Genomic DNA, 27,182 nt, shown 5'->3' with positions numbered 1-27,182 from the left:
ACTTAATAACTTGTTTCAATTAAAAGTATATATTTATTTATTTACTATTTCTTTCACAAGTGTCTCAAATATCAATTGTTTAAGTATATTTTTTTTTAAATATTGTGTTTTTGTTCGTTTGAGGGGGATAAGGAATTACATCACACAATAAAGTTTTACCTCCATTATCCAAACACAAAATGCCATTTCTCATTAACAGATGGCAAAAATGGCATCACATTTTATTTCCCATGATACAAGGGAATCCCCTTGCTGTTTTCAGCTGTAAAGAACTTGTAAAAATTTTTTTGAAAAACAAGAAGATAGATTTTGTTTTAAAAACCCAAGTAATTATTGGGAATTCTTACCCTCATGACCTTGAATCTCAGGGGTGTAAATTAGTGTTAAAAAAAGTGTACCTGTTTTCAAATGCTTAACATGTGCAGATTATAGCAACAAAGAAAAAATTTCTTTCCCTGAAAATAGTTTTCTAAAAGAATTAGACCTTTACTCAGTGTTATTTTGTCTTTGTAGTTATCGTCAAAAAATCAACGTTGTGTTTAATAATGAAAAAAACTGCTGATTGAGGAATTATCAAACTCATTCGATGTTTCTGTGAAACTACTTTTAATTTGAAATGTCAATTTTTATATCACACATCATCTGAGATTATTTTTCATACTTCTTCATTCTATTTTGAAATTTATTAACAAGTCATTACTTGTGATTTGTTGTTGCATTATAAATATTTTTAATTCTTTTGAGCAAATATTTTTTTTTAGGGATTGAAAAGTCATGCTGTTACAATGTTTGAAGTTGGAAAGTTATCAGATGAATCTCTGGATAGTTTTTTGGTTGAACTTTTAAAGGTATCGTGTATATGACTTGTGTGTGTTTCGTTTTTTCTCTTTCTGTAAAATATTTAAATGTTTGGAGCATACAAGGTTGTTTAAAAAGATAATTAAATTAAAGAAAAAAATTAAAAAATATCCCTTACCTTCCTTTTTTTAAATTTAAACTAGGGTTTAGTTTTTGTTTCTGTTTATTTTATTTCCTGTTGTTTTATTCTTCCATTCAGCTTTTCCTTTCTTGCAGTTCACGGTTATTGACATCTTTTTGTTTAAGCTTTGGCTTAATCTTTGTCCAATTGAATTCTTTCTTTTGGGTTTTTCTGTACCTCAGAGATAGCTCTTGGATTTTGCTTGCATTCCTATTGGTTCCTTATCAGTTTATAATTTTCTCATTGGTTTTTCGCTAATCCACTATTTTTAACTTTTAAGCTGCATGCTTATCTGCTCTTGGCTTTTGCCAGATGTTTTTTCATCCATAAGCTCATTACTTTTTGCATTGAAAAATGCGTTCCCTGTAACGCCGAAACACATGTCTGCTGCAATTTGCAACTTGTGCTTTTTTGACGTTGTTTTCTCTTACTTTAGGGTTTAGTGGTTTGAATAGTTCTGCTATGAGAAAAAAATTGCTTTTAATGGGTCGTACCATTTTTACATGAGGGAAAATTAATGTTAATTTATGTAAGTATAAAAATAACATTAAACATTCAGACTTCTGCTTAATGTTTCGATAATTTCATGATTAACTAAAGAGAGAATGATATAAACTTGATTTTCGAGGAAAAAAATTGAAACATGGTTCTCATGTATATCAAGAGTGCAACTTTCCCATTTTTGAAACTCATGTAACTGAAATGTACCAAATAGTGGTATATTTTGTATATTTCAATCGGGGGGGGGGCATAAGTCTTGGTGGGTCAGTCAGAATCTAGAAAATTTGCATGCACCTTTTAAATATTAGAACTAAATTTGGACTACTTAATACATTGATACCGAATTTAATGTGGGAATAAAAAACTAATACAGTAGGCGCTGCTTAATGTGATCTCGGTTAATGTTATCATTCGCTTAATGTTATCAGAATCACGAAGTCCCGGAACACTTGTATCTTAACACACGTTAAAAAAGTTGGATATTGTAATCAGCGTCTTCGTTTATTGTTATCAATTTTTCATAAACTTAATTTTTTCCCCGTTTTTGTGCCTGAATTAACAGAAATACATAGGCAAACCCTGACGAGACTAACTTTCCATGTAGCATTTTGTGGTTTTCAATAGCAGTTCAAAATTTTTCTAGGAATGAAGCTACAGAAAGTTCGCCCCCCCCCCCCCAGTAACCACAGACTCCCCCTAAGAAAACTTTCTTTTGCACCTAAAAAAATTCAGTCACTGGACATGTTGCAGGCATTGATGTAGGACCTCCATTGTTGAAATTACTTTGTAAACTATTAAAGAATTGTGTCGAGATTGAAAACAAAGCGAAGTAAGAAGCAAAACCATGATGGAAAAGATAGAAAAGCTGAATGTGCTATGAAACTGGTTTACAAATGTCAGGGAAAACGGTCATATTTTACTTCACCTACAACTATGTGATTAAAAATTGCATAATTTAGCTTTAAATTCTGTTTCATTCTGTTAATTTAATAATTTATAATTTAAAACTGCGTTCAGTTGAGTCATTGTGATTTTAATTTGAGGTTGCCAACATAAATGCACCTTAATTGGAAAAAAATCATTATTTTGTGTGTCCTGGATTCTTTTCGGTTATTGCTATCAGTCGATTATTGTTATCAAATTGTATTTGTCCCAAGGTGATCACATTAAGCTGCGCCTACTGTACATTATTTAAGATAATGACCAGTGACTTCTTCAAAGTCTCATAAGCATTGCATAGCTAACTACTGGGATTTGTACCATTGAAATATACAATTATATGCTGTGTTTTAATTGCGTATACCTAAAAAATGGGAAAGTTTGCAAAAAGTGGATCCCCATTATCGGATTCAGCTCTTTGGATATTTATAAGAATCACATAACTTTTTTTTCTGGAATAACAAGTTCATACCTCTTTAAGTATAAAATTTCTCTAGTTTTTTTTTTTAAAAACTATCTCATAAGTATAATTTTCTACAGGGAAATATTTATTTGAAAAATTCAACTCCTGCATAACAGATCATGTGGGAAATAGTGGTAGAAAAAAGTATTATAGGAGTTGAGATATAAATGATAGATAAAAAAAATTACAGAACAAGCAAAATTATATAAAATGAAAATAATATTTTTCTAAGTATAATTTGTGTACTATGGATTGAAAATTTGTCTTTATCTTAAGAAAGACGTTAACTTGCTGTAAAATGTTCACTTCTGAGTTAGTAATTGAACTCACTGATTTAGATTCCAAAGCATAAAATAACTACTTACAGTAAGCGCCCGATTATCGGTGGTTGGATTGTCCATGGGTCTTTTTGCTTTTTTTTTTTTTGAAATGATGATTGTGTTATTGTTCGCTTTTAAAATTGTACATATATTTTTTATATTCAATGTTAGTAGATGCTATGTATCAATGTTTTTAGTTATAATTTAAATGTAGGTCTGAATGTTATGGATATTTTGTAGCTATAGTTTTCATTTAGTATCGTTTTTTACCTAGTATTCAGATTATCCATGGTTTTCGCTTATCTGCGGTTACCCCCCATCCTATTCCATGGATAATCAGGAGTTTACTGTATATTATTTTGAGCAAAGACAATTGGGAAAAACAGGATCCAGTTATTTAACGGAAGACTTTTATGGGCTAGATTTCTGCTATATAGTTGAAGGAAGAGCTATATTTTTAAGCCTTTCGAATCTGTGATATAATCTTAAATTAAGGAAAAAATTCTACATCAATAGGGTTTTAGACATTTTGGCATAGTTTACAGAAAGTAGCTGTTATTTGCAGTGGGATGAATAGTTTCAAGAGGGTTCTTAATTATCATTAAAAGTTGATAATTTTTTTAGTATCTGGTTCTCATTTTTGTATATGTGCAGTGATAGAGGAGTGGCAAATTCAGAGCTCCTGGATCATTCTGAGTGTGCTACACTGTGTAGAAAGTTGCCTCACATCACATGGTTGCCATATTCCTTCTTGATATAATTCTGTTGCTTGTTTATTGTATGTAGTGTGCTTTTTTTGTATAGTCACATATTCTGACACTATTCCCTCTGTGGCAAACAATCGTTTGCAACAACCTGTTAATAACCTATTAGCAATATTAATACGTTAGATGATGTTAAGGTGCTGTTACTACTGTTGCTTGACTATTAGTTAACCATCCTAGCTAGATTTTTATTTTTTAATTTTGGCCCATTTCTCTTTTGTCCTTATGTTTTATCTGTTTATGGATGAACAAAGAAATGTTCTTTTATATGAATATATACATCTTCACATTTTTGTATGTTTAACTATGTTATGAAACTCACTTTCTTGCAAAAATGGGAAGTGTTTTATGTGATAAATTGTTAAGGCTATCTGTATAATATTATATGGGAGTGATATATTTTTTATGCAGAGATTCATATTGTAGGTAGCAGATGTTGGTGAAGGCGAAGCAAGAAGGTATTTTGACCATGCATTAACTTTACGGGATACCATAGTATTTCTGCGGCACAATTCGCAATTAACATATGATAATGAGAATGCTGATAATTCTAAAGGTCTTGGGCTTGATTTACTTCGATGTGAAAGCCTGTTAAACTTAGATCAAGAAACGTGTTCTCGTCTCCTCAACAAAAATTATTGGTAAGGGTGCTGCTGTTAATTTTCTGTTGCTCATTTGTAGTCTCATTCAAATTAATATATTTTCTGTTTTTATCCCAGTAAGATACATTTGTTTTCCATTTTACTTTTTCCAGTGCATTAATATCTATGGCTCCATTAACAAACGAAATTCGTCCTTTAAGTAGTTGCTGTCCATCTCATCTAGGCCCCCCAATACCAGAAGTAAGTTTAAAGTCATATATTGTGCACAGACCCAGACTGGCTATCGAAAAGACCGGGACATTTCCTGGTGTGCCTTCCTGAAAACTTACCCTTATTTTAAAGCATTGTTTTATGAAAATAACCTTTGTGTAAAATAAACTTTGTATAAGCAAATTACTTTTGGGCCATTCCACAGAAAACAGTAATTTTGTCCTGCATGTAATGCCTCATATATTTCATTAAAAATAATGATTTAAAAGGGTAATGAACAAAATTTTACTGTTCACCAATATATAAGGGGTGTTCAAATGAAAAGGTACCAAACGATAGTGTGGGTCTAAATGAAGACTTAATTCAATATATGCACCATATGCCTGAGCACCACAATCCCACTGATTAACTAAACAAAGAATTCCTTGTTTCCAGAATTTCTGGCAGTGATGAGATACAGTCCTTGACATCGTCATCAAGTTTGTTGTCTAACTTGAAGCGCTTTGCTTTCAAATGCTTTTTTAAAGGTTCAAACACATGGAAATCACAAGGGAACATTTCTGAGGTATAGGACGGATGGTCAAGCTGCTCCCACTTGAATTTAACAAGTGATCCTGGAGACGTGTGGACATGCATCATCACGGAGCAGAACAACTCTTTGTTAGCAACTCTGGCCTTTTGTTCGTGATGAACCTGTGTAAGCTTTGGGTTGTCTCAATTTGAGTAAATGCTTCTCCTGTGTTCAAGGAAATCAACAAGTAGTGGTGTCAACAAGGATATTCAACAAGTGTCCTCTCATGCACTGCCACGTCAATTAGACAGTTCTCTTTCTTCTTCTTCGAACCTCTAATCTCTTCTGCGCATGCTCCGATCCACACTAGATACTCCAATCCCATCCTGATATGTCTTGCTACATTTTCCTGTAGCAACATGCGCAAATGTGTTAACGGTTACGCTTTTGGTGCCTTTGCATTTGAACACCCCTTGTACAAACGTATGTATGTTTTCTTAAAAAAGCAAATGTTTCATCATAACCTTCTAAAATTATTACTGTTTTATGAAATATATGGTCAGTTACTTTTATACCGGGACTACTTTTTCATGGAATGGCTCAATACACAATTTTTTAAAATCCATTCAAATTATTGTTTCTCAACAAATAAGATATGTCTCTTTTACATTGGAACCTATTCTTCCAAACTCTACTGTTTTGTCATTGCTATGTTATTACTACAAAAATAATAACTAATTCATAAAGCAAGTTACAGGGGCGAATTTGCAGTCTATTCAAGGGGGTGGCGGTTGGAAACCAAAAAAGTCATTCCTCTCCCCCAAACCCATCATGTAGGAGGACAGGGAGTCAATTACATCCCCCTCTTTATCATATCTTAAAAATACTAATCGCCCCCTATCGCCCTTCACAAACTTATCGCCCCCGGAAGTGTCAAATTTCCCCTTTGGAGGCTATCACCCACAGGTTTGGAAACCACTGCCCTAAGTCATAGCAATGTATTATCACACCAGTATAGTGTAGGCCGTGAAAGGAAATGGTTGTTAGACACATATAGAAGTATAAAAATTATTTAAAGTTCAAAAAAGGGAGTGGGGCAAGCTTAGTTTCAAATGAAAAAGTGCATAACGCTGTTTCTATCCTCAACAATGCAAACTGTCTAAACTTAATTTAAAGCAAATTTGTGGAATGTATTTGATTGAAATTAGTAGCGATTGTTAGTAGGAATTCCTTCAATTCTATATTATTGGTATTAGAAATGGCCACGGAGGGGGCGGTCGCTCCTACCGCCACCCTAGTAAATCCGCCACTGGAAAGTTACAGGAGGTTGACTTTGGATGTCCTGCATGTGACGCATGCAAAATAAATTAGATTTTCAATAGCAAAATTATTTGATAAAAATATAACTGTATCAGGAGTATCTTTGCATTAAATGTAAAGATTTAAAAATGTTGAGTTAGCTTAATTAAACTTACCTCTGTTTAGTTAAAATATTAAGTGACGTGACAAAATGTTGAGGAAATTTAAGCCTCTGGTTGTCCTGCACGTGACTTTGGAATGGCCCTTTTGCAAGTGAATAGTTTTATACTTTGCTCTCTATCTCTTCATAAAATGCTTCTTTTCATTCTTATAAAGGCAGTTTGTCCCCTTTTCTTTGTCAGAATGTCTCCTTTGGGGCTCATTTTTGGCTCCCTAAAGTAGCTTTTTAATAAAAAAAAAACTCAGAGAGCTCTCTAACCCTAATATCACCAAACATAGCCTTTTTAAGGCCTTAAATTTCGAAATATTTCCTATGGAGAGAACCGATCAGCTACTTTTATGGTGAAACATGTTGTCTAAAATTCTGTTTTAAACTTAAATGCAAAAAAATTTCTGGAGATGAACCCTGGACCTCGACTTTTCTTCTAATGTTATTAAGGGAGTCTAAAATGCGTTTTTAGCATCTCATTACAAAAAATTTCTGTGGAAGCTGATCAGGCCCCAACATTACTCCCAAAAATAGCTGAAATAAGGTCTGGAAGATTTCAAAATTGAAAAGTTTCTGAGGGAAGTCCTTCTCTCTGCAAATGTCTCTAAAGACAGCCTACAATTGTGTTTTTTGAACTTGAATTTTGAAAATTTAGAATCTCAATCCATGTCCGTTTTTCTATAGCCCCCCTCGCCCTCTCCCTCAGATGGCTTAAATGAAATTTTTGCAGCAGCTCCTTAACCGTTCTCTCCTATAGATACCTTAAATTAACTTCTACTTTGAAAATGATTTTGAAAGAGTGGTTCAAAGCCCTGTTCTCTTTTTCTTCAATCGTTGCCAAACAAAGTCAAAATGTCGAAAATTTCATGGGAGAGCCGCATGACTTCATCTTGGTGACATTTACTTATTTCTCTAGTTTCTACAACAATATCTTAGAATTTTGTTTTTCAGGTCTCAATAATGAAAAATTTCCAAAGAAAGAAAGAGTCCAAAGCCTTAGCTATACCTTTATGCCATCAAAGATAAACAAAAGTAGTGTTTTAAAGACTTCATTATCGAAAAATTTTCAGAAAGCCTATGAATCTTTCAGTTTTCTCTAAATTCACCAAATATATCATAAAACTTTATTTAAAAACATTTTCATGGATGAATGTACACACACCGAATAAGTTCATGAAAGCTAAATTATTGAAAAGCAAAATAGCATTTACAGAAATAAATATCATCACTGCTTTTTTTTTCGTGTAATTATACAGGGTTATTTTTTCTTTTTTTGTTATGGCAATTTCTTTTGTATTGGGTGTTCTTTGTATTTGAAAAGTTTCTGTGTAATTTTGGAATATTATTTCGCATTAAATGCTGAGATATTGTGATTTGAATGACTTTTTTAAATCATATGAAAAGAATTCCTTTTCAATGAATAAGTTTTTTGCAACAGTACAAATTCTTTAATTTTTTTTTTTTTTTTTTTTGTTTAATATTACAAATGAGAACATTTCTTACGGAGCAAAAAATTTATTCTTTGGTCATTGCTTCACATATTAAGTATAACGTTTGAAATATTATGTTTTATTAGTATTCTTTTGGCAAGATATTTAGGATGAATAAAAAATCTGAAAAGGTAGACTGAAATTAGGCAAAACTGTTACTTAAAGAAACACAGAGTAATTAGCTATATGGAAGAACTAATGCACTTTAAGGTTTTGATTTCAAAAATCTTGCACAGTATTAGTACTATGGAGGTTAAATTTGTGCCCTTCGGTTCAGCCTTCCTACACCCTTTGAACCACAAAGTCTAGCTCTGATTGTGCTTCTGAAATTAACCAATTTTACTTACCTTTTCTATTCTCTCCTCAAAATATTTTGATAAATTATCATTGAAAGTACTAGGGTCAATCAAAAAGTTGCACTGCTCAAGAAAAAAAAATTATTGAAATTTTACAATAACTTTATTGGTATCTTAAAGTTCCATTCAAAGTCTACTGTTCAACGTAACCACCTCCGTTATTTAAGCATTTGTCGAGGCATGGTACAAGTTTTTTGATGCCTTCTGCAAAGAAATCCTGTCCAATGTCTGATAACCTTTGTTGAGTTGCAGCTTTCACTTTCTCATCCGAATGGTATTGTTGCTTTGAGAGTTCTTGTTTCATATGACCAAAAACATAGAAGTCAGGATGTGAAAGGTCGAGGCGGCTAAGAAGGGTCCACACTTCCCTCCTAAACTCTGTCTTCCCTTGTGCTCGTCATCGTCAATATCTGTACTTTCACTCTCAAACATATTGCACAATTTCGTGATAACTAAATGTGACATTGCATTTTCATCATACCCTTCATTTAACTGCCCATAAATTTCAGTGCAGTTGCACCTTTTTGCTCGCAAAAACGAATCCCCGTACGCATTTCCAATTTGGACGCTACTTGCAGTTGTTGAGACATGTTTATGAATGATTATCAGAAAAACTAAACTTGCCTCAAGGAAGCGGCTATGTCACATGATAACGGTACATGTCTGAAGTGTTACCACACAGTGTTATCAAAATAAAGTCTTAAACAGAACAAATTTAAGAAGTAGTACAACTAACTTTCTAACTGACCAATGTGTATTTTTGTGCTTGAAAATGGAGTTTTTACTTTTTGCATGCCCTGTCATAATATAAAATTTGAACTGTTGCACTTTATTTTTTTCTGTATCAACTTTTCTTCTGCAACAATTGTTGCACCGAGAAATTGTGAACTCTTTGCATGGGATATCCAAAAAATATTCTCTGCAGTGCAATGAATATATAAGTATGATTTGTACTTTACAATGCAGTTTGGCAAAAATCTGCTTGTTAGTTAATACATAATATCAGAAATTTATGGTTACAGCTCAGTGAATTTCTTAATTGCCTGTTCTCATGAAAAAGTAACTTTTTTATGTAACTGTCAGCCTGAAAGGAGCTTGTCATCGTTAATGCCAAACTTGATTAATTTCCATTGGTCTTCTAACACTGGAAAGTTAATGAGTGCACTCCTGAAACAACAGGAAAAGGGAACCATTTACATGTTTGAAATGTTGTGCCAGTCCTGATCTTAAATTTGTTCATTACATTTTATTTTTAATGTTTTCATAATGTTTATTTCAAAATTTGGCTCCATTTGAAAAGTTTAAAAAATGGCACAAGACAATTAGTTCAGTCTATAAGCTTAAACAATAATGGCCAGTGTAGTAAATTATAAAAAATTAAAAATTAAAAGTTGCTTTGTACTTGTAGTTTTCCTCTTTTTAATTTTGTACATTTAAGCAATTCATATGGCAGATATATATATAAAGGAAATCCCTTTTTTTCCTTCCTTTGAAGAAGTGGGAAATGGAGTCATAATTTTTTCTTTCTTGAACAAATACCTAATAGATGAGGTTTTACTGCACTTGTTTGCTTAGAAAACACTTTTTGGTATTTAGCATCTTTGAAAGCATTGTTTGTACAGAAAACATTTAAACGTTAATTTGCTACCTGTATTGTACATTTCATTGCATCAGTATTTCTTCCTTGAAATAGCCCCTTTTCCCTTCTAAAAACTGTTTGAATAAATACAAAGAAGTAAATGTCTAATGTTTTAGAAAATTGTATTATTAGAATTTTAAAACAAAAAAGTTATTTATTTATTTATTTATTTTTTTGCTGGTATTAGGGGTAAATTTTTAGTATATTAACCAAAAAAAATGTGATATGTAAAGACACTTTGCATAGAGTCCAATAATTTTATTGACTTTATAGCTTTTACAATCCATTTAATTTGTACCATTCAAAACCAATTTCAAGAATGTTACAAATTTTATTATAAAGCAGTTGGTGAGACAGAAATAATAAAAAAAAGAGAAATCTTACAAGGATTTAAAAAATATGTGTGATAAATCCATAATATTTTTGTTACTGATCTCTGATTTTCCTTCATTCCAATAACATTTGGTTTGTGTTATCCTTACTGTAAAATAACTAAATATAGTTTACTTTTTCATATACAGAATAACTTTGATTTCACAATACCTGATTTACAGATTTCCTCAATTTAATGATACAATTCCCTGATCTATATTTGACTGCATTGAATGTTTACAATCCTTGATTTAGCGATATCCTTGATCTAACAACAACTTTTTCCAGTCCCTTGACAATCGTAAAATCAAAATTATACTGTAATGCCTCTAATTTATCTCTTTGTAGATTTAGTTTATAATCTGTATGATTTACAACCTTATCATTTATTTCCCAATTAGATCAGTTCAGTTTGGTTTAAATTATATTTGTACACTCTAACCAAATGTGGCCCACCATCTCTCCTTATAACAAAAGGTACAAGGCTCAGAAGTCTTCCACAGATATTCAAGGTATGCCTCCTTTTTAGCTTTACTAATAATAAAGCTGAAAGTCTCTCTGTCAGGATCTCTGTGATGCACATAGCGCCTAGACCGTTTGATCGATTTTCATGAAATTTGGCACAAAGTTAGTTTGTAGCATGGGGGTGTGCACCTTGAAGCGATTTTTCAAAAATTTGATTTCGTTCTTTTTCTGTACCAATTTTAAGAAAATTTTTCTTTACTAATAATAAAGCTGAAAGTCTCTCTGTCCAGATCTTTGTCTGTCAGGATCTCTGTGACGTGCATAGCACCTAGACCGTTCGGCCTATTTTCATGAAATTTGGCACTAAGTTAGTTTGTAGCATGGGGGTGTTAACCTCAAAGCTATTTTTCAAAAATTCGATTTCGTTCTTTTTCTGTACCAATTTTAAGAAAATTTTTCTTTACTAATAATAAAGCTGAAAGTCTCTCTGTCCAGATCTTTGTCTGTCAGGATCTCTGTGACGTGCATAGCGCCTAGACTGTTCGTCCTATTTTCATGAAATTTGGCACCAAGTTAGTTTGTAGCATGGGGGTGTTCACCTCAAAGCGATTTTTCAAAAATTAGATTTTGTTCTTTTTCTATACCAATTTTAAGAAAAATGTTCCGAGCAAATGATTACAACATGGAATGGTAAATTATGAAATCATCATAACGTGGAACCGTAACATGGGAGAGCCATTTAACATAGCAAATTGGCGAGAAATTCATCATCCATTATTTGTTAATATACAGGCGAACCAAATGACCTTTTAATTTCTACTATGAGCAAAGCCGTGTGGGTGCCACTAGTTTAAAAAATATTCTTATGTATTTTACACAATTAATAAGGTTTATCTTTATGCGTATTTCAAATGTTAAACTCTTTTGTGAAGTTGAAACTTTTGAGGCGATTTAGAATACTAGAAGTCAGTCGTTCTCAACCTTTTCACTACTGAGGACCACTTGGTACCCTTCCGAATCTTAAGCTGACTGCATACGATAGAAATAATATTTTCACAATACAGTGCAGAACCTTTTATCCGGGAACCAAAAAACTGGCAACCTTTTGCCGATTTTCCCACTATTTTTAAAAGATGCGCATTTTTGGAAATTTTTGAAAAACTAAGCATTTTTTTGAAATACCTAAAAGAATATGAATGGTTTCTTAATAAATACCATATTACTCATCTATAATTCGGGAAAATGTTTTCAAAAACAAACTTCAGAGGGTTATTCTTAACGCGGGGCAAAATTTCCGAAATATTTTCTTGAATTAAAAAGTACACTCGCAAGTCTGAAATTTTCGAGTTTTATTCCAACTGAATACTAAAGAAATAAATATTGTCACATTCTAAAGCAATATTTTATTGAATAGTCTGTAATTAAAGCCGTTTGGAGTGTAAGTGACATTGGAAAGGTGCGGGAAACCAGATTTGCAAATTTTGTGGATGGTGGAATCTAGAAATTGTTACATGCAAGACTAACAAATCAAATTTCTTTTGGTATGAACTTAATGCAAAAGCAATAGTTATCAATAACTACTGTAATCGCAAACACCTAACCTTTACAAGAAATTTTAAAAAAAAGAAAAAAAAAGTGCATTCAAGAAAACAAATTCTTTTATACATTATAGCAGAAAAATCACACATTTATGTTCAGAAACTTGTTGTTTGCCCTTCCCTTCATTTTCTTTTGTTTTAAAACATGGAAAAGTGGGTTTTTTTCCCCTTTTCTGAATGTGAGGGTCTCGGGTCTTATGGATAATTTTCAATAATAAGCATTTCTGAACTGTTTTCTTCTTATTTTAATATGTATTACTATTTATTATAGTAATTTAAGTTTCATAAACAAGCGGCCAATAGCTCTTTTTAGCGATCCAGAAAACCGGGAAATTCAGATATCAGGGACAGCGATGGTCCCAAACTTCCCGGATAATTGGTTCTCTACTGTATTTATATTAAGTGAAATGAGATAAATGCAGAAGTTTTCTTTGATAAATAACTAAAACTAAAAGTGATATAGATTAATTTTCAATAGCTGTTTATGGACCACTGGTTGAGAATCACTGCTCTAAATCATGAGCATATTTTCTTTGATCATGAAGAAGAGGAATGTGGTGCCTTGTGAAATAGCTAAGATAACTTACCTTTTTTGAAATGAATAGATTGGAAATTTGTTTTAAACATTGTAGTACATAAAGAAAGAACCGTGTATTTTATAGTGAAACTTTCATTTATTTATTTATTTACTTAGGCTCTAATTTGTTCCTTCAAAAAAAAAAAAAAAAAAATATTTACTTTTCCCTATATATGAACGAGGGTTGGGCAAAAGTTACTACTTTTTTTTTCTTGAAGATACCAGTCTGGTTGGAAAATGTGACATGTACAGACAAAAGGACAAGGTGTTAACTACATGTATGGACAATGAATAACACTGAAATATCATAACACACTAATAAATTATGGTAGTATGCAGGGCAATATGGCCTTCATGGTGCAAAAGAATGACAACACAGTACACACAAATTTGACATGACAAACCTGGGCCTAAAAACCCTCAGTGTTGTCTCCTGCTACTGTCACCACACATTGCCAATGATGTAAAAGGCGCTGTATACCATCAGCCTCAGCATTTGCCGCACCATGCCTGAATCAGGTCACCTGTTGGCTCACAGCATTAGCAATGTCCTCTCATGTTGCAATCCGCCTGTCACATATTGGTTCCTTAATCTTGGGAATGCAATCAAAGTCACAGGGCGAGAGGTCGGGAGAGTACGGTGGGTGCTCCAATTCTTCAATCTCCAACGTTGGAGTAGCTGCTGTACACACTCTGCTTTATGTGGTCTTGCACACCACTCACCAACTGACTGATTTCATAGCCCTTGCTGTGCTACTACCAGATATCACTGAACCATCTGTTGTTCTGTATACACACTATGCCTGCAGAACTTCCACATGACACATATACATGTTTGATCTACACATATCTACAAGAAAAAAAAATAGTTGCCATGACTTAGGCCCCAACCCTCGTATAATGCATAGTGAAAAATAAAATATTTTTCTAATGAAATATTTTCCATTTGATTATTTAAAATATTTTTCATTAAATGAATGAATAAACAATGAAACAATAAACATGTTGATTCATTGATTAATATATGATAAAAAATAAGTGAGTGAATAAAATAGTGACTGTATAAGAAAATGAGGAAATGAATGAGGCTGAAATGAATGAAGTGAATAAGCAAATTAATAATTGAATATGTAATCAATTTGCCAAATGAAGAAATAAGTAAATGAAATGAACTATTTCACGTTGCCCTGCATGCTCTTGACAAATCATTGTAAACATTTAAAGTCAAAACATGCCTAATATTAACTAAATGAGATCTGCTCTAGACATCAATAGATAAAATGTTAATTACAAAAAACTTTTATCATTTTATAATAGCAAAAATTAATTATAACTCTTTTTTTTATATAAACATTGCAATATGGGTATCAAATTTTGAAAATGACTTGTATAAATATATACTTTTATCTTTAGAGCATTTTTTTTTTTTTTTTTGACTGGAATTGACTACAGTAGAGTCTCGAAACTCCGAGGTAGTTGGGGCTTACACATTTGGGATAACCAAAAACTCGGATTATTCAGAGAATTGTCCTTATCAATTAAAATTTAACACTTTAGGACGTACCCTTTTTAATTCTTCGTCCAAAGAAAAGGAAATTTTGTCTTCATGAAAAATTTATCACTCAAATTTCAAAAGATATTTCAATTTTTATTACCCCAAAGGAAAACTGACTTTTTTTTTCAATTTTGTAAAGGTTTATTTTTGCAAACTGGTAGGCAACCAAAAAAACCTATTTTATCCAACCCCTGAATTTATTTCAGCTATCTTTGTTGAGACGTCAAAATGCATTGGTGCATGCTTGCATGATACAAAAACCGTTAGACGTACAGAAGATTAAAATTTCATTTATACAACTCGAACGCGTCAAGTTGTGCATCTCCCATTTTGTTCCAAAAGAGCTGTTTACTTGTTCTTAGTGGCAAAATAATATTACATTCAATCCATTTTTACTATCAAATTGTCTTTCCAAAATATTTCTTAATCCATCTTAAGTGTTCAATAAATATTTTGTACCACTTAGAAAGTGTTGTTGACATCGACCTCTTGATTACATTATTTAATTATTTATTGTATGCAATCAAGGAAGTTTTACAATAGCTAAAGATTTTTATTTTTAGATTTTAATATAAATAATATTTTAGTTATTTAAAGAGATAAATATCAATAAAGCACCTCCAATTAACCAGAATCTCGGACTTCTGAGATTCGGATTTTCGAGACTAGACTGTATATGTTTGAGAACATAGTTATAAAATATTGCTAAATAAGTGGCATTGCAAAGTTTAAAACATTTTTAGCATTTCACTTTACTTCACATTGCACAACTTACTGTATAACAGCAAATTAAAATAAGTTTAAAATCATGGTAATGATTAAAAAAATAAAATCTTTATTAGCAGTATTTCATTTTTACTGTAGACAACCTTTTATTTGCAGCTACAAGTCACTAATTTACAGCCAGAGCTAAGGCTGAATTGCACGCAAATATCAAACAGCTCAGTTACAGCATCTAGAGACTTCAGTCTCACCTTTGTTTTGAATTTATCAGTTTGGAAATAGGCATAATAGAGCTGCATGCAAAAACCTTATATAGAAGCTGAGTATATCTTCAACCCAATAGCCAAAATTGTCATCAGCAAGAGGTCCAGATACATGGTATGACTCCATATTGAAAAAAGGGAAGATAAAGAGGAGGCTATAAAGCTACAAATTGTAGCTGCATAATCGACAAACAATTTCTCTGAAGTAAGAAAAACAACGTTAAAAAAGCACAAATTTGTCAATTACAGCAGACACGCTTTTGTGGGATGTCTTTTCATCCATAAGCTCATTACTTTTTGCATTGAAAAAGGCGTTCCCTGTAACGCCGAAACACGTGTCTGCTGTAATTGGCAAATTTGTGCTTTTTTAACGTTGTTTTTCTTACTTTGCTGTTCAGCAAAGGTATTTATTTATCTTAATTTCTCTGAAGTATTTTTTGCTACCAGTGTGAAGATATATTAAGTTTCTACATGAAGTTTTTGCTTTCAGCTTTGTTATGGCTATTCCACACTGACAAGGCCAAACTGAAGTCTCTGGATGCTGGAAGTTAGCCGTTTAGTATTTGCTTGCAATTTTGCCTTAGCTCCGGCTATGGAACAGTAACTTGACTGAAGCTGTACTTTGTGAAGCTCTTGCCGGTGTGCTAAAATATTTTTAGCATGAAGATATTACTTAGCTTCAATATGAACATTTATGCCTTTAGCTCTGTTATGGCCATTCCACAAACCCCAAACAAGGGCTAAACTGCAGTATCTTGATGCTGTAACTGAGCTGTTTGATGTTTGCTTGAATTGCATGCAGTTCATACTAATGTATTATACATAGTCTTTAAAAGCTGGAAAAGATCCAGTGATTAAATTCTTCTTGATAAGAAATTGTTTTATTAGAAAGTACTATTAATAATAACGTTTTGTGAGCCACATTAATTAGTTATGATTATCCTATGTATTGTGTAAAACGTTTTCAAAGCACATTTGCAAACATTTTATCAGACATTTACTCTTTTTCCTGTCATTAATCATCCCCTCAATCTGTTCTAAAATGTGCTATATATCTAGGTTTTCCCAGATTCTGAATTAAATTTTTAAAAATTTGAATAAAAAGACTATGTATTAGTCAACAGTTAAATAGAAAAAACCATGGAGAGGAATTTTGTTCCATGAATTATCTTTATTTAAAAGAACCTGTTTTGAAAGATATGTTATACAAAAGCTTTTCTATGATTTTAGGATCATGAAAAACTTCTTGTCACTACTTGGGCACATGATCCAAGTACTGTTCCAATGTCAAACGCCTTGCCTATACTTAATGATGCTCTTTGTCATTCGGCAGTTCTTGTACAGGTATTATTTGATACACTCTGAAATGTTCTCTTGTTACATGATACATTTTTTTTTTTTTTGAGAGTATATTCTTGAAATGTATTGAGCTAATGTTCAATTTTTAATATTCCATTTTTCAAAATATACTGTTGAAATTACTGTATTTTGTTACACTGATCTTAAGAAGTATATTATAACCATAGTTTAAGCACATAGGTGTATTGCCTATTAAAGATTTTAATATTTGACATATTTTACTTAATACTTACTAATATATTTACTTATAGCAGGCACTATGCAAGATGCAAAGCAAAGTGCAGCACATTTCTAACCCTCCATCTGTTATAAAAACTGCATTCTATTTTTATAGTTAAACCACAATTTACGTATCTTAATCTCACCTCTTGTCACAAAGTCACCCACTTGACAGTAACACATTATGCTTCAGTTTTACATGTAAGATTGCTCATATTCCCTTGGTTTTAGTAAATACTTGTATATTTGTATTTGAAAATTATATATATATATATATATATATTTATAACATCAGAGACTTAATATTTTAGGGTCAAGGATCTAGCTGTGAACTTGCTTACATTCCATTTCCTTTATATTCTTCATCTGGTATGTATTTTTTTAGTTTTTTTATTGTTCATTTTACTAATGCAATATGCTGAATAATAATTTAAAATTTTCTTTTTAACTGATTTATGTAAATTGGGTAGTGTGGGGTAGAATAGGGAGGGCGGTCATATCTGACCATTCTTTTCATTTAAAGTTTTATACCAACAAAATCCATGCATTTTCATGTTTAATTTTTCTTAAATTTTTAAAACAAGTTTCATCCTGAACATACTGATGTAATTTTAAGAAATATTTTTAAGTTTCAAAACAAACATTAACCACTAAAGTGTTGAAATCTGATGCATGTTTTTTTTTTTAATGTGAAAGAAAGCAAGATAAATTTTAAAGAAAAACCAGCTTTTTCAAAAAACCAGTACCGCAACAATATTCTGCTGCGTTCTGGCACCAAATCACTTATGGTATATAGTGCTAAACAGTACAAACAGTAAAGGAAAAATTATATCAATAACAAACGAGAACAAACAAAAAGTGGTGAAACCAGACTCTGCAACAGTTAAAGCTTCATCCAACATATATATCTTCAAATATTCTGGATTATTTGTCATAATGTATGCCAAATGGATACTATTTCTTTCAGGGATGTAACCAGACTATTGTTTTCGGAAAAGTTTTACCAAATACATTTTTGTGAAGTCCATGTGATCAATTACATTTGATTTCATTTATATGTTCTATTGATTAATGTTACAAAAGGTTATTTAAAGCAAATGTAAAAGATGATGTATCTATTTCCTGAAGAAAGAAAGTTGATATGTACACTACATAACTTCCTTTTACCCCTGTTAAACAAATCACTGTCTTTTTGATACATCAAAAGAATAGATATGTGCATTTGAAGAAATACTTCAGAAAATTCATATTTTGTGACAATAATAAAAGTATATTAAATATAGAGTTTGAACCATATATATATATATATATATATATATATATATATATATATATATATATAAGGTATTTAAATGTTTTTATTAGCATCTGATTTTCAAATTCTGAAGGAAATGCTGCATTGGTTTGTAAGAAATAGTGTTTGCAAAAACCACAAAAAAAAAAAAAAAAACTGCTGTTACAACATTGAATTTGTAGAACTTATCAATAATAAAATAAATAGTTTTTTAAAAAACTGCAAATATTTTTTTTCTGCAAGAAAAACGTATGATGTAAAGCGCTTTTTGGTATGGTTTTGAATAATTTTGGAGGAGGTTTGAACCTTGAAACCCCACCTCTTGAATATGGCCCTGATTTTATTTGTTATGTAACCTTTCAAAAATTTGTTTTTCATTCACTGGAATCAGTTTTGATAGTTTAAATGGTATGAGTAGTAATAAGCGATATGGAAAGCTAGTTATGAATTGAAATTGTGGAATCTTAGTGAGTTAACACCCACCTAACTTAACCATGTTTTTGTGTTCCCTTGAGTTGTCCAGTTATGAAGTTTCTTTGTATTCATAAATATATAGGCAAACTCATATTTATTTTCTTATGTTTATATGAAAATATTTTGATTGGTTATGAATTACTTCTTAATTTTGCTCTACATTTCAGATGCAAAATCTCCTAGTTTAAGCTTGGAAAACCATATTGCAGTTCAATCTTTGTCAAAGGAGCTTGACTTAAAACACAGTTGTGGATACATTACTTTGATGAAAATTGTAGAATCAACATTTGTTCAAAAATTCCCCAGAACAACATCCAAGCAAAAACTGAAAAATGCTGATAGATTAACTTCTCCTATGATTTTAAATTTTGATACCAGTGGTAAAGAAAATAAAAAAATGAAGGAACAAATAGACCATCATGTTATTGAAGATGAGAAAAGTTTGAATGTTTCCCAAGCTAGTGAAAAAAACTGGGTGCTATTAGATTGCTCATTTGGCATTCCATTATTTGAAGGTTACATTAATAGAGAAGTGTGCAAAAGATTATTAGAGCAAAGGCTTTGCTCTAAAGCAAGGTAAAATGTTATAAAAGAAATTTTTCAAATATTTGTCAGTTCTCTTAAAATCTTGAGCTGTTTCAAATTTGGTTTGAGTGTGATTAGTTTAGACTCATAGTTTTTTTAATGCCTAAAAATGATATCATGATTTAATAATTATTTCATTTTGTGTTTATTTATGATATTAGTACTCTATTGTTACAATATTGAATCAGTATTCAATGCTTTAATTAAAATCTGAAGTACTATTTTTCCACTGTGCCATTGCATCTGTTTTCTATAGTGTAATTCTAGTTAATATTTTATTTTAAACTTTTGAAATACCCTCATTTTGCATTACTTTTATCATGTAAAATCTGCCTGATCCGTATTAAGGACACGAAAGGAGCAGGGTCATTTCATGCAGCTTCAACGGATGGGTGCGCTCGACCATTTTTAATTTTTTTGAAACTCATATCCCAAAAAGCTACATATGAATGATGTTTAAAACCACTTTTATTCTTTCCCTAACCTTGACCTTTGATTTTTTGGAGGTCATCAAAAGTCCTTTTTGTAGTCAACAATGGGACTTTTAGACCTTTGCATTTTAGCCCAAATCTAATTGAATAACAGTCACGGCAGAAAATTTTACATTTTGATGTTAAAGTACATAAGACAATAGTCTCACACACTGAGTTATCTAGCTGTAACTTAATAATTAAAATGATGACAGCAGACCAAAGTTCAAGGTCAAATGTAAAATTTTTACTCATTTCAAAGGGTCATAACTTGCTTAGGTTATAAAAACACAAAGTGAAATATGGCAAAAATTAATCACTGGAATCACACTAATGAGAAAACCTAACTGTAATTGTGTGTTTGTTTACTTTTTTTAAATTACAGCCCCTAAAGATCAGAAAATTGACAAAAATAACATTTTTAGACCCTTGTAAACCAAAAGGGGATGGAATTTAAATAAAATTTCTTAGCCAATTGAATATTCCATTCAAGTAGTATGCATGTTTTATATATTGTTTTGTGTATTTGGTTTGTAAACAATATACAGGTCTTTCAAATTGAGTAATTTTGCTAGTTAATTCACTCACTAAAACTGAAATAAAAAGTGGGAAAACTTCATTACACCTTCTTAAATTACGTATATTGTGCTCTATATAATATACAATTGGCTCTCTGTTTAACGACGTTCAAGGGACTACAAAAAATCGTCCTTAAGTGGAAATCCTCCTTAAGTAGAATGCTTTTAACACTATAGTGGACCATCTGGGACCGTGAAAAGCTGTCGTTAAATAGAGAAAGTCGTTAAATAGAGTGTCGTTAAACAGAGAGCCAACTGTATTATACTTTGAAATGATTAAAAATTTTACATTTGACCTTGAACTTTGGCCTGCTGCCATTACTTTGATTATTGATTTACAGCTATGTAACTCAGTGTCTGAGATTTTTATCTTATTAATTTAACACCAAAATGTAAAATTTACTGCCATGACTGTTATTCAATTAGATTTGGGCCAAAATACAAAGGTCTTAAAAGTCCCATTTTTGACTATGAAAATGACTTTTGATGACCTCTAAAAAATCAAAGGTTAAGGTTAGGGAAAAAATAAAAGTGGTTTTAAACATCATTCATATGCAGCTTTTTGTGATATGAGTTTCAAAAAAAATTTAATTGGCCGAGCGCACCCATCCATCAAATCTGTATGGATTGACCCAGCAAGAAATGTCAATTTGCATAGTAAGGACACTGTGTTTTCATTAATTTTATGTTATAATATTTTGGTATTATAACTTTCTCCCCTTTGGTCTTAAGTTTACCATTTACATAAATAGAAATAATTTTAATCAAGTTACTAAATTTAACTGCACAAAAAAACAGAATTGATATAAAAAAAAAAATAACTGAGAGAAGTTTTTGATAGAAGTGATAGATTCGATCTGTATCCTGTGTTTATCAAAAATTTCTATTGTATGACTAAACTAACTTTCAAACTTTCATCCTAATTCTCCGTTAAGTGAAATTTTTACATATTTATATACTTTTTTTTTTTTTATATAGCTTGAAAAAGTTGAATGCAAGCCAAAGAAAGCTGTGCATTGATATTTTGCAGTTCATCGAGTTCTATCAGGTAGCGTTTTCTGTTGCTTCAATATATATATATATATATATATATATATATATATATATATATATATATATATATATATATATATATATACAGCATTGCCTGTGGCAAATTGAATGAGCATAAATTTCTTTAACTAAACAGAAATCACACTATCCAAACTGTACTAAATCTTCAAAACCAAATAATGATTCTAAAAGTAAAAAGTTACACTTTATACCAGATTGAATTGACATAAATGAGCAAAATTCAAATTTACAATAACAGAATGAAAGCAGAGATCTCAGCTTTATATTAAGTTAATTAACAATAATAATCTGCACCAACTTGTAAAAACAATTAGTAAAACTCCAAAACTTAACTCTTTGTAATGTCAATCATAATAATTTGTCCCAACTTGAAAAATAGACTTTTAATGAGATTCAATTTAGTGAATATGCCTTTGTGAACAACTTAGAGTTCACAGTGATTGAATGTGTTTTCCCCCTCCTCCCGGGTTTGGTTTGCTGACTCTTCTTTCCTACACTATCTCGTTGTAGTGGAACAAACTGTTGAAGCAAGACTTCATTTTTGCTATGTAGCAAAAATTCTTTTTCAAGGCAATCACTTTTCCTCAACCTATCCTGGAAGAAATATGCATAACCATGTCATGCCAGATGCTTCTTTTGAAAGTAGTTTCACCAAATTCAAGAAAAGTAAAACTAACATAGAAATCATGTTGGCTGAAACTGAAAAAAAAAAAAAAAAAAAATTAAATTATCATTGGAAATTCAACTCAAAGCTCATTTCTTAAAACCCTATGCAATTCTTCCCCAAGAATTGCATAAGGTTTCTGAATAAATCATCAGAACTCACACTGGTTACTTAAAATGCACAGAAAAACTATCAAGGTGATCTCACTCTCTTAGTGGCCATAATTAGCAAGCAAAAACTGTCTGCTATATAGTAAGGTGTCGGCAATTAAAATCAACTGATTTAAATTGCAGCGCCTCTTGTAGAAGTTGGTTTGCAGCACCAGCAGAGTACAACTCAACTCAACTCGACAGTGTTGACGTTTTAAATAGACATGTGATTTTTCAGTATTTTTACTGAATTCAGTATTTTTTGAGAGAGCAAAATACTGCATGCAGAATAAAAGAAAGCACATTGGCAGTTAATTTCATGCATCCAATTAACATAGTCTACTATATAGATACAAAAATACATGAAAAAGCTTTCAGTCATAGTAAAATATAGCAACAGTGTTGTCTTAGTTCACACAGCCAAGCAATTTCAGTATTTTTCATCCTGTTTGGGTCACATGTCTGTTTAAAAAGTCTGCACGTGGCAGTCGGCAGCTATTCATTTTTCTCTTGACCTGTCATGCTGTAGTTTTACCTTTGAATGTCTTTTACTTGTTTTTAGTTCTTTACAATGCTCGTACTTGTTTAGTGTTTTTAAGATATTAAATTGGTTCTTGTTAAACGAATGTTATGTGCTCCTTTTTCCGACTCTGTATCTGGTGTCCCGGACTGGTGAATGATGTTGTTTTGGAAATACGTTTCTGAACTTTGCCATCATTGAAGCCATGTGACCGCTAATTATTGTTCTGCAGCTGCTGTGCTTCCTCTTTGCCTGGCGTTAATTTTGCTAGCTGTTTTATTTTCAGAGTTGGACTGAAATATGCAAGAAGTGGACGGCAAATCTGTGCAGGTCTCTCGTATAGCTCTGCGACTTCCGCCGCTATGGAAGTCTAATATTAGACTTTGGCTAGCTCAGTGTGACAACGCATTTGCTCTAAGTGAAATTACTGCTGACAGCACGAAATATGTTGCATTAATCGCAAATATAGATGCTGAAATTCTTTCGCGAGTGTCGGACATAATCGTAACTCCACCGCAAACTGAGAAGTATAAAACACTTTGTGAACGTCTTGTCGCCGAGTTTGAGGACTCGAAACACCAAAAGCTGCAAAAACTGCTTACAGAGCTGCATTTGTGTGACGAGCGGCCCAGTCAATTGCTGAGGAAAATGAAAGAGGCAGCTTAGGGTCAAGTCACTGATGATTTTTTGCAGATTTCATGGCTTCAGAGGTTACTTTCACAAATTCAGGTGGTTCTTTCTGCGTCTTCTGAGCCCCTCGATAAGCTGGCAGTGATTGCTGACAGGGTAGCAGAGGTGTTTAACTTGTTGATCATTATTCAAATAAATTTGCTTTGATCATAAATATATTGTATAATTTCCTTCTCTTCAGAAATCACCTTTCTATAATTGTTGGCTTAAGTTATTTTAGTTCTTTTTAACTTTAAAATTTAAAACTAGTGGCCAACAATAAGTCCATTTACACCTAAAGTCAAACTCTCTACTTTAGAGAAAAAATTGGAAACCTGTACATAAGTCCACCTCCCTGCTTTTAAGGGGGGGGGACTTTCCTTTGGAAATAAGCATTATTGTCTTTGAAATTGGTGTGACAAGCAGATTCTTTCACTTAGATAGAAACTCACCAGCTCAAATCCTACACATATTTCCCATCACAAAGAAAGCAATAAGCAAACCTTGATTTCTCAGAAAGCTACAACTGTATCATTACTGAAATAATCTAAGAAATGGTTAGGAAAGTCTTATTTAATATAAAGAATAAATAGATTCTGTGAATTATTACTAAGCAATTCCTGTTGATTATTTAAACTGCTTTTAATTAGGACTTTATGAGAGCATGAATTTACTTATTTGTTTAACAGTTGGCTTGATTTTACTGTTGCAAATTGATGTTATGTTAAACCTTCTACATTTTACGTATTTCTTCTGTGTGTGTATGTGCTATGTTTTATTTCTATTTTGTGTAAATTTCCTCCATTTTTGGGAAAAAAGATCCTGGGATGCTCCTGTGTTACTGCAAATTTTACTGCTAAAGGAATCATGCAGTTTTAACACTAAAGGAAACATGCAAATTATTTTTAAATATAAGTATTTGTATTTTATTTGCAACTTTTTTTTTTTTAAAGTTGTGCCTAAAAGTACCATTTGCTCATGAGCAGTATGCAAAATATTGTAACTTAAAAAGTTTTGCTGTTATTGAATTTATCTTACTGCATATTAAATTTTACACGTCATTATCACATATATGTACATATGAGATATATTTTATCAAAATAAATGCACTTCATTTTTTTTTCGAAAAGTTGATATTTTTGTGTTTTAGTAACTTTGTGTTAAATATTTGCTTTTATCCATAAATAAAGTGTTATTTTCTTTGTTTTTAGAAAAATAGTTTATTTTAAAGCATGATGTTTATTAGGAAGTACTTCCTCTGATAGCTATTAGAAAACTCTTAATATTAGACAAACAATGGAAATAAGAAACAACAAATGCAGCTGTACATGTTTTTTAGTTTTCTTATTTTCAAAGTACTATCTCATGTAATAAAGTAGCTTTTAACAACATACTGCTAAATAGTATTTCATGTATATTACAGTTAAATCTTATTATGACAAACTTTAAGGAATCGCAAAATTTGTTCATATCAATGAAACTCAAGAAATGTGACAGAAATTAAATTAGGACTGAAAGTTAAAACGGATATTTCATTGTTTTGGTATTCATTATAAAGGGATTTCTTTGTACTTGTAGTACTTGCCCTTAATTTATGAGAAAAAAAAATGTGTAACTAATGTCTTATTTTTAACATGATTTTGTAGATAAAATATTAAAGTATTTGTTTGTTTAGTTATTTATTCATTGATTTATTTTTAAAATTTCTTGCAGCCCATTGTTCAGTCCGATTTGATGAGAAATTTTACTTTTGCACCTAATCGTCCAGGTTGTGATTCTGAGCTTCCTTTGCCAACTGAAAATTTACTTTTCTGTGATGGTAAACTGTCATTTTGGGATCAAGATTCACAAGAAGATTTCTGAGGCTATTTTTTTCTTAATAACTAACAACTTTGTAAAAAGAACTGTTTATTGATATTAAAAAATAAATAAATCTGTAAGTATATATGTATATATGTACAACATGTCCACATTTAACCTGTATGACCTCTATTTTCTCAACTGTTGCTCCTGCATGTGTACCTCCAATTGCAAAAATGGTCAAATGAGAAGCTGAGTTAAGATATTCAAAGTGGAGAAAAATCTCAAACACATAAAAGAAATAATTCAAGCTCAAAAAATATGACGTACGACGAATATTCTCAGAGATATGAAATGCTCTGTTTTGTGACACATACCACTTTACACTGGTAGTCATTTTTCAAAGCCATATAGGGGCTAACAAAGATGTAAATTAGTTGTGGGCATTATGTTTTTTTTTTCAAACTCCTTTTTTTTTCCGCTTCAAACTTTGATATCAGAACTCCATCTTATTTTAACCATTTTTGCAATTTAAAGTATGCATCAAGGACAAACAGTTAGTTAGGCCTCTATTAATCAAACTGTAAATAGAGGTTATGCAGGTCAAACGTGGTTATGCTGCATATACAGAGACTGACGAAAAATGTAATATTTTAGAAGCCAGAAAAAATTTTGGTGACAGACAAGCTGTCTCTCTGAATTAACTGGAAAATATAGTGTTGCATGGCATCTGAAACATTCTTATTTTGAAGAACTAGTCACCAAGATATTTTTTTTAAGTTGCCTGGGATTTGTCAGACCCTGTATATATATATATATATATATATATATATATATATATATATATATATATATATATATATATGTGTGTGTGTGTGTGTATGTATGTGTGTGAAGTAAATGTGTAAGTTTTAAATGCAATATATATATTTTATATGTTTTTCAACACTGATGAAGTTGTAAGTTAACAATAAAATGTTTATTATGTTATTATTGAAGTGTTATGTGATGCTGCAAAAATGGAAAAATGCAACTATATCAAACAAATACATGTACTGTTGAGAAATGAATTTAAATCACAAGAACAAAATTATTTTATTTTGTAGTAAGCTACCGCCCTAAAGCCAGGGCTAAGGCAGAAATACTTAAAATACACTGCCAGCTCAGTTATTCCATCCAAGGACTGTAGTTTCGTGCTTTTTAGCACTCATCAGCCCAGAATCACATGAGCTGGAGGCGAAAAATCTCATAAGAGAGCCATACAAACTGGTAGCTAATGCAGAGATTTTTCGCCTCCAGCTCATGTGATTCCTATTCCGGGCTGATGAGTGCTAAAAAGCATGAAACTGCAGTCCGTGGATGGAATAACTGAGCTGGCAGTGTATTTAAAGATTATTTAAGGTTTCGCATATAAAATCTGAAAAATAGGGCTATACTCAATACAATAGGTTAAAGCTCCTAATGCATGTCAATATTTTTTCTTTTAAATTTTTTATGCAATTCATTCATTTTTATATGATTTACTTATCTCT

General features: G+C 31.5%; 1 protein-coding gene across 1 annotated transcript in view; it reads left to right on the top strand.

The window, feature by feature from the left end:
• The window catches only part of LOC129218316 (protein FAM91A1-like), a 78,855-nt gene extending 52,214 nt beyond the window's left edge, over window positions 1-26,641 (top strand). The window contains exons 14-22 of the mRNA XM_054852552.1: window positions 762-848; window positions 4,393-4,607; window positions 4,721-4,808; window positions 11,016-11,126; window positions 17,026-17,139; window positions 17,685-17,742; window positions 19,309-19,717; window positions 21,753-21,822; window positions 25,564-26,641. Of these exons, the coding sequence (XP_054708527.1) occupies window positions 762-848; window positions 4,393-4,607; window positions 4,721-4,808; window positions 11,016-11,126; window positions 17,026-17,139; window positions 17,685-17,742; window positions 19,309-19,717; window positions 21,753-21,822; window positions 25,564-25,713 (1,302 nt within the window). The 3' untranslated portion in view covers window positions 25,714-26,641. The remainder of the gene's footprint in view (window positions 1-761; window positions 849-4,392; window positions 4,608-4,720; window positions 4,809-11,015; window positions 11,127-17,025; window positions 17,140-17,684; window positions 17,743-19,308; window positions 19,718-21,752; window positions 21,823-25,563) is intronic.
• The last annotated feature ends 541 nt before the right edge of the window (window positions 26,642-27,182 follow it).

This window comes from Uloborus diversus, chromosome 3 (genome assembly GCF_026930045.1).
Source record: "Uloborus diversus isolate 005 chromosome 3, Udiv.v.3.1, whole genome shotgun sequence".
NCBI lineage: Eukaryota > Metazoa > Arthropoda > Arachnida > Araneae > Uloboridae > Uloborus > Uloborus diversus.
The sequence above is the reverse complement of the archived record's forward strand: the minus strand, read 5'-3'. Positions and strand labels throughout refer to the sequence as shown.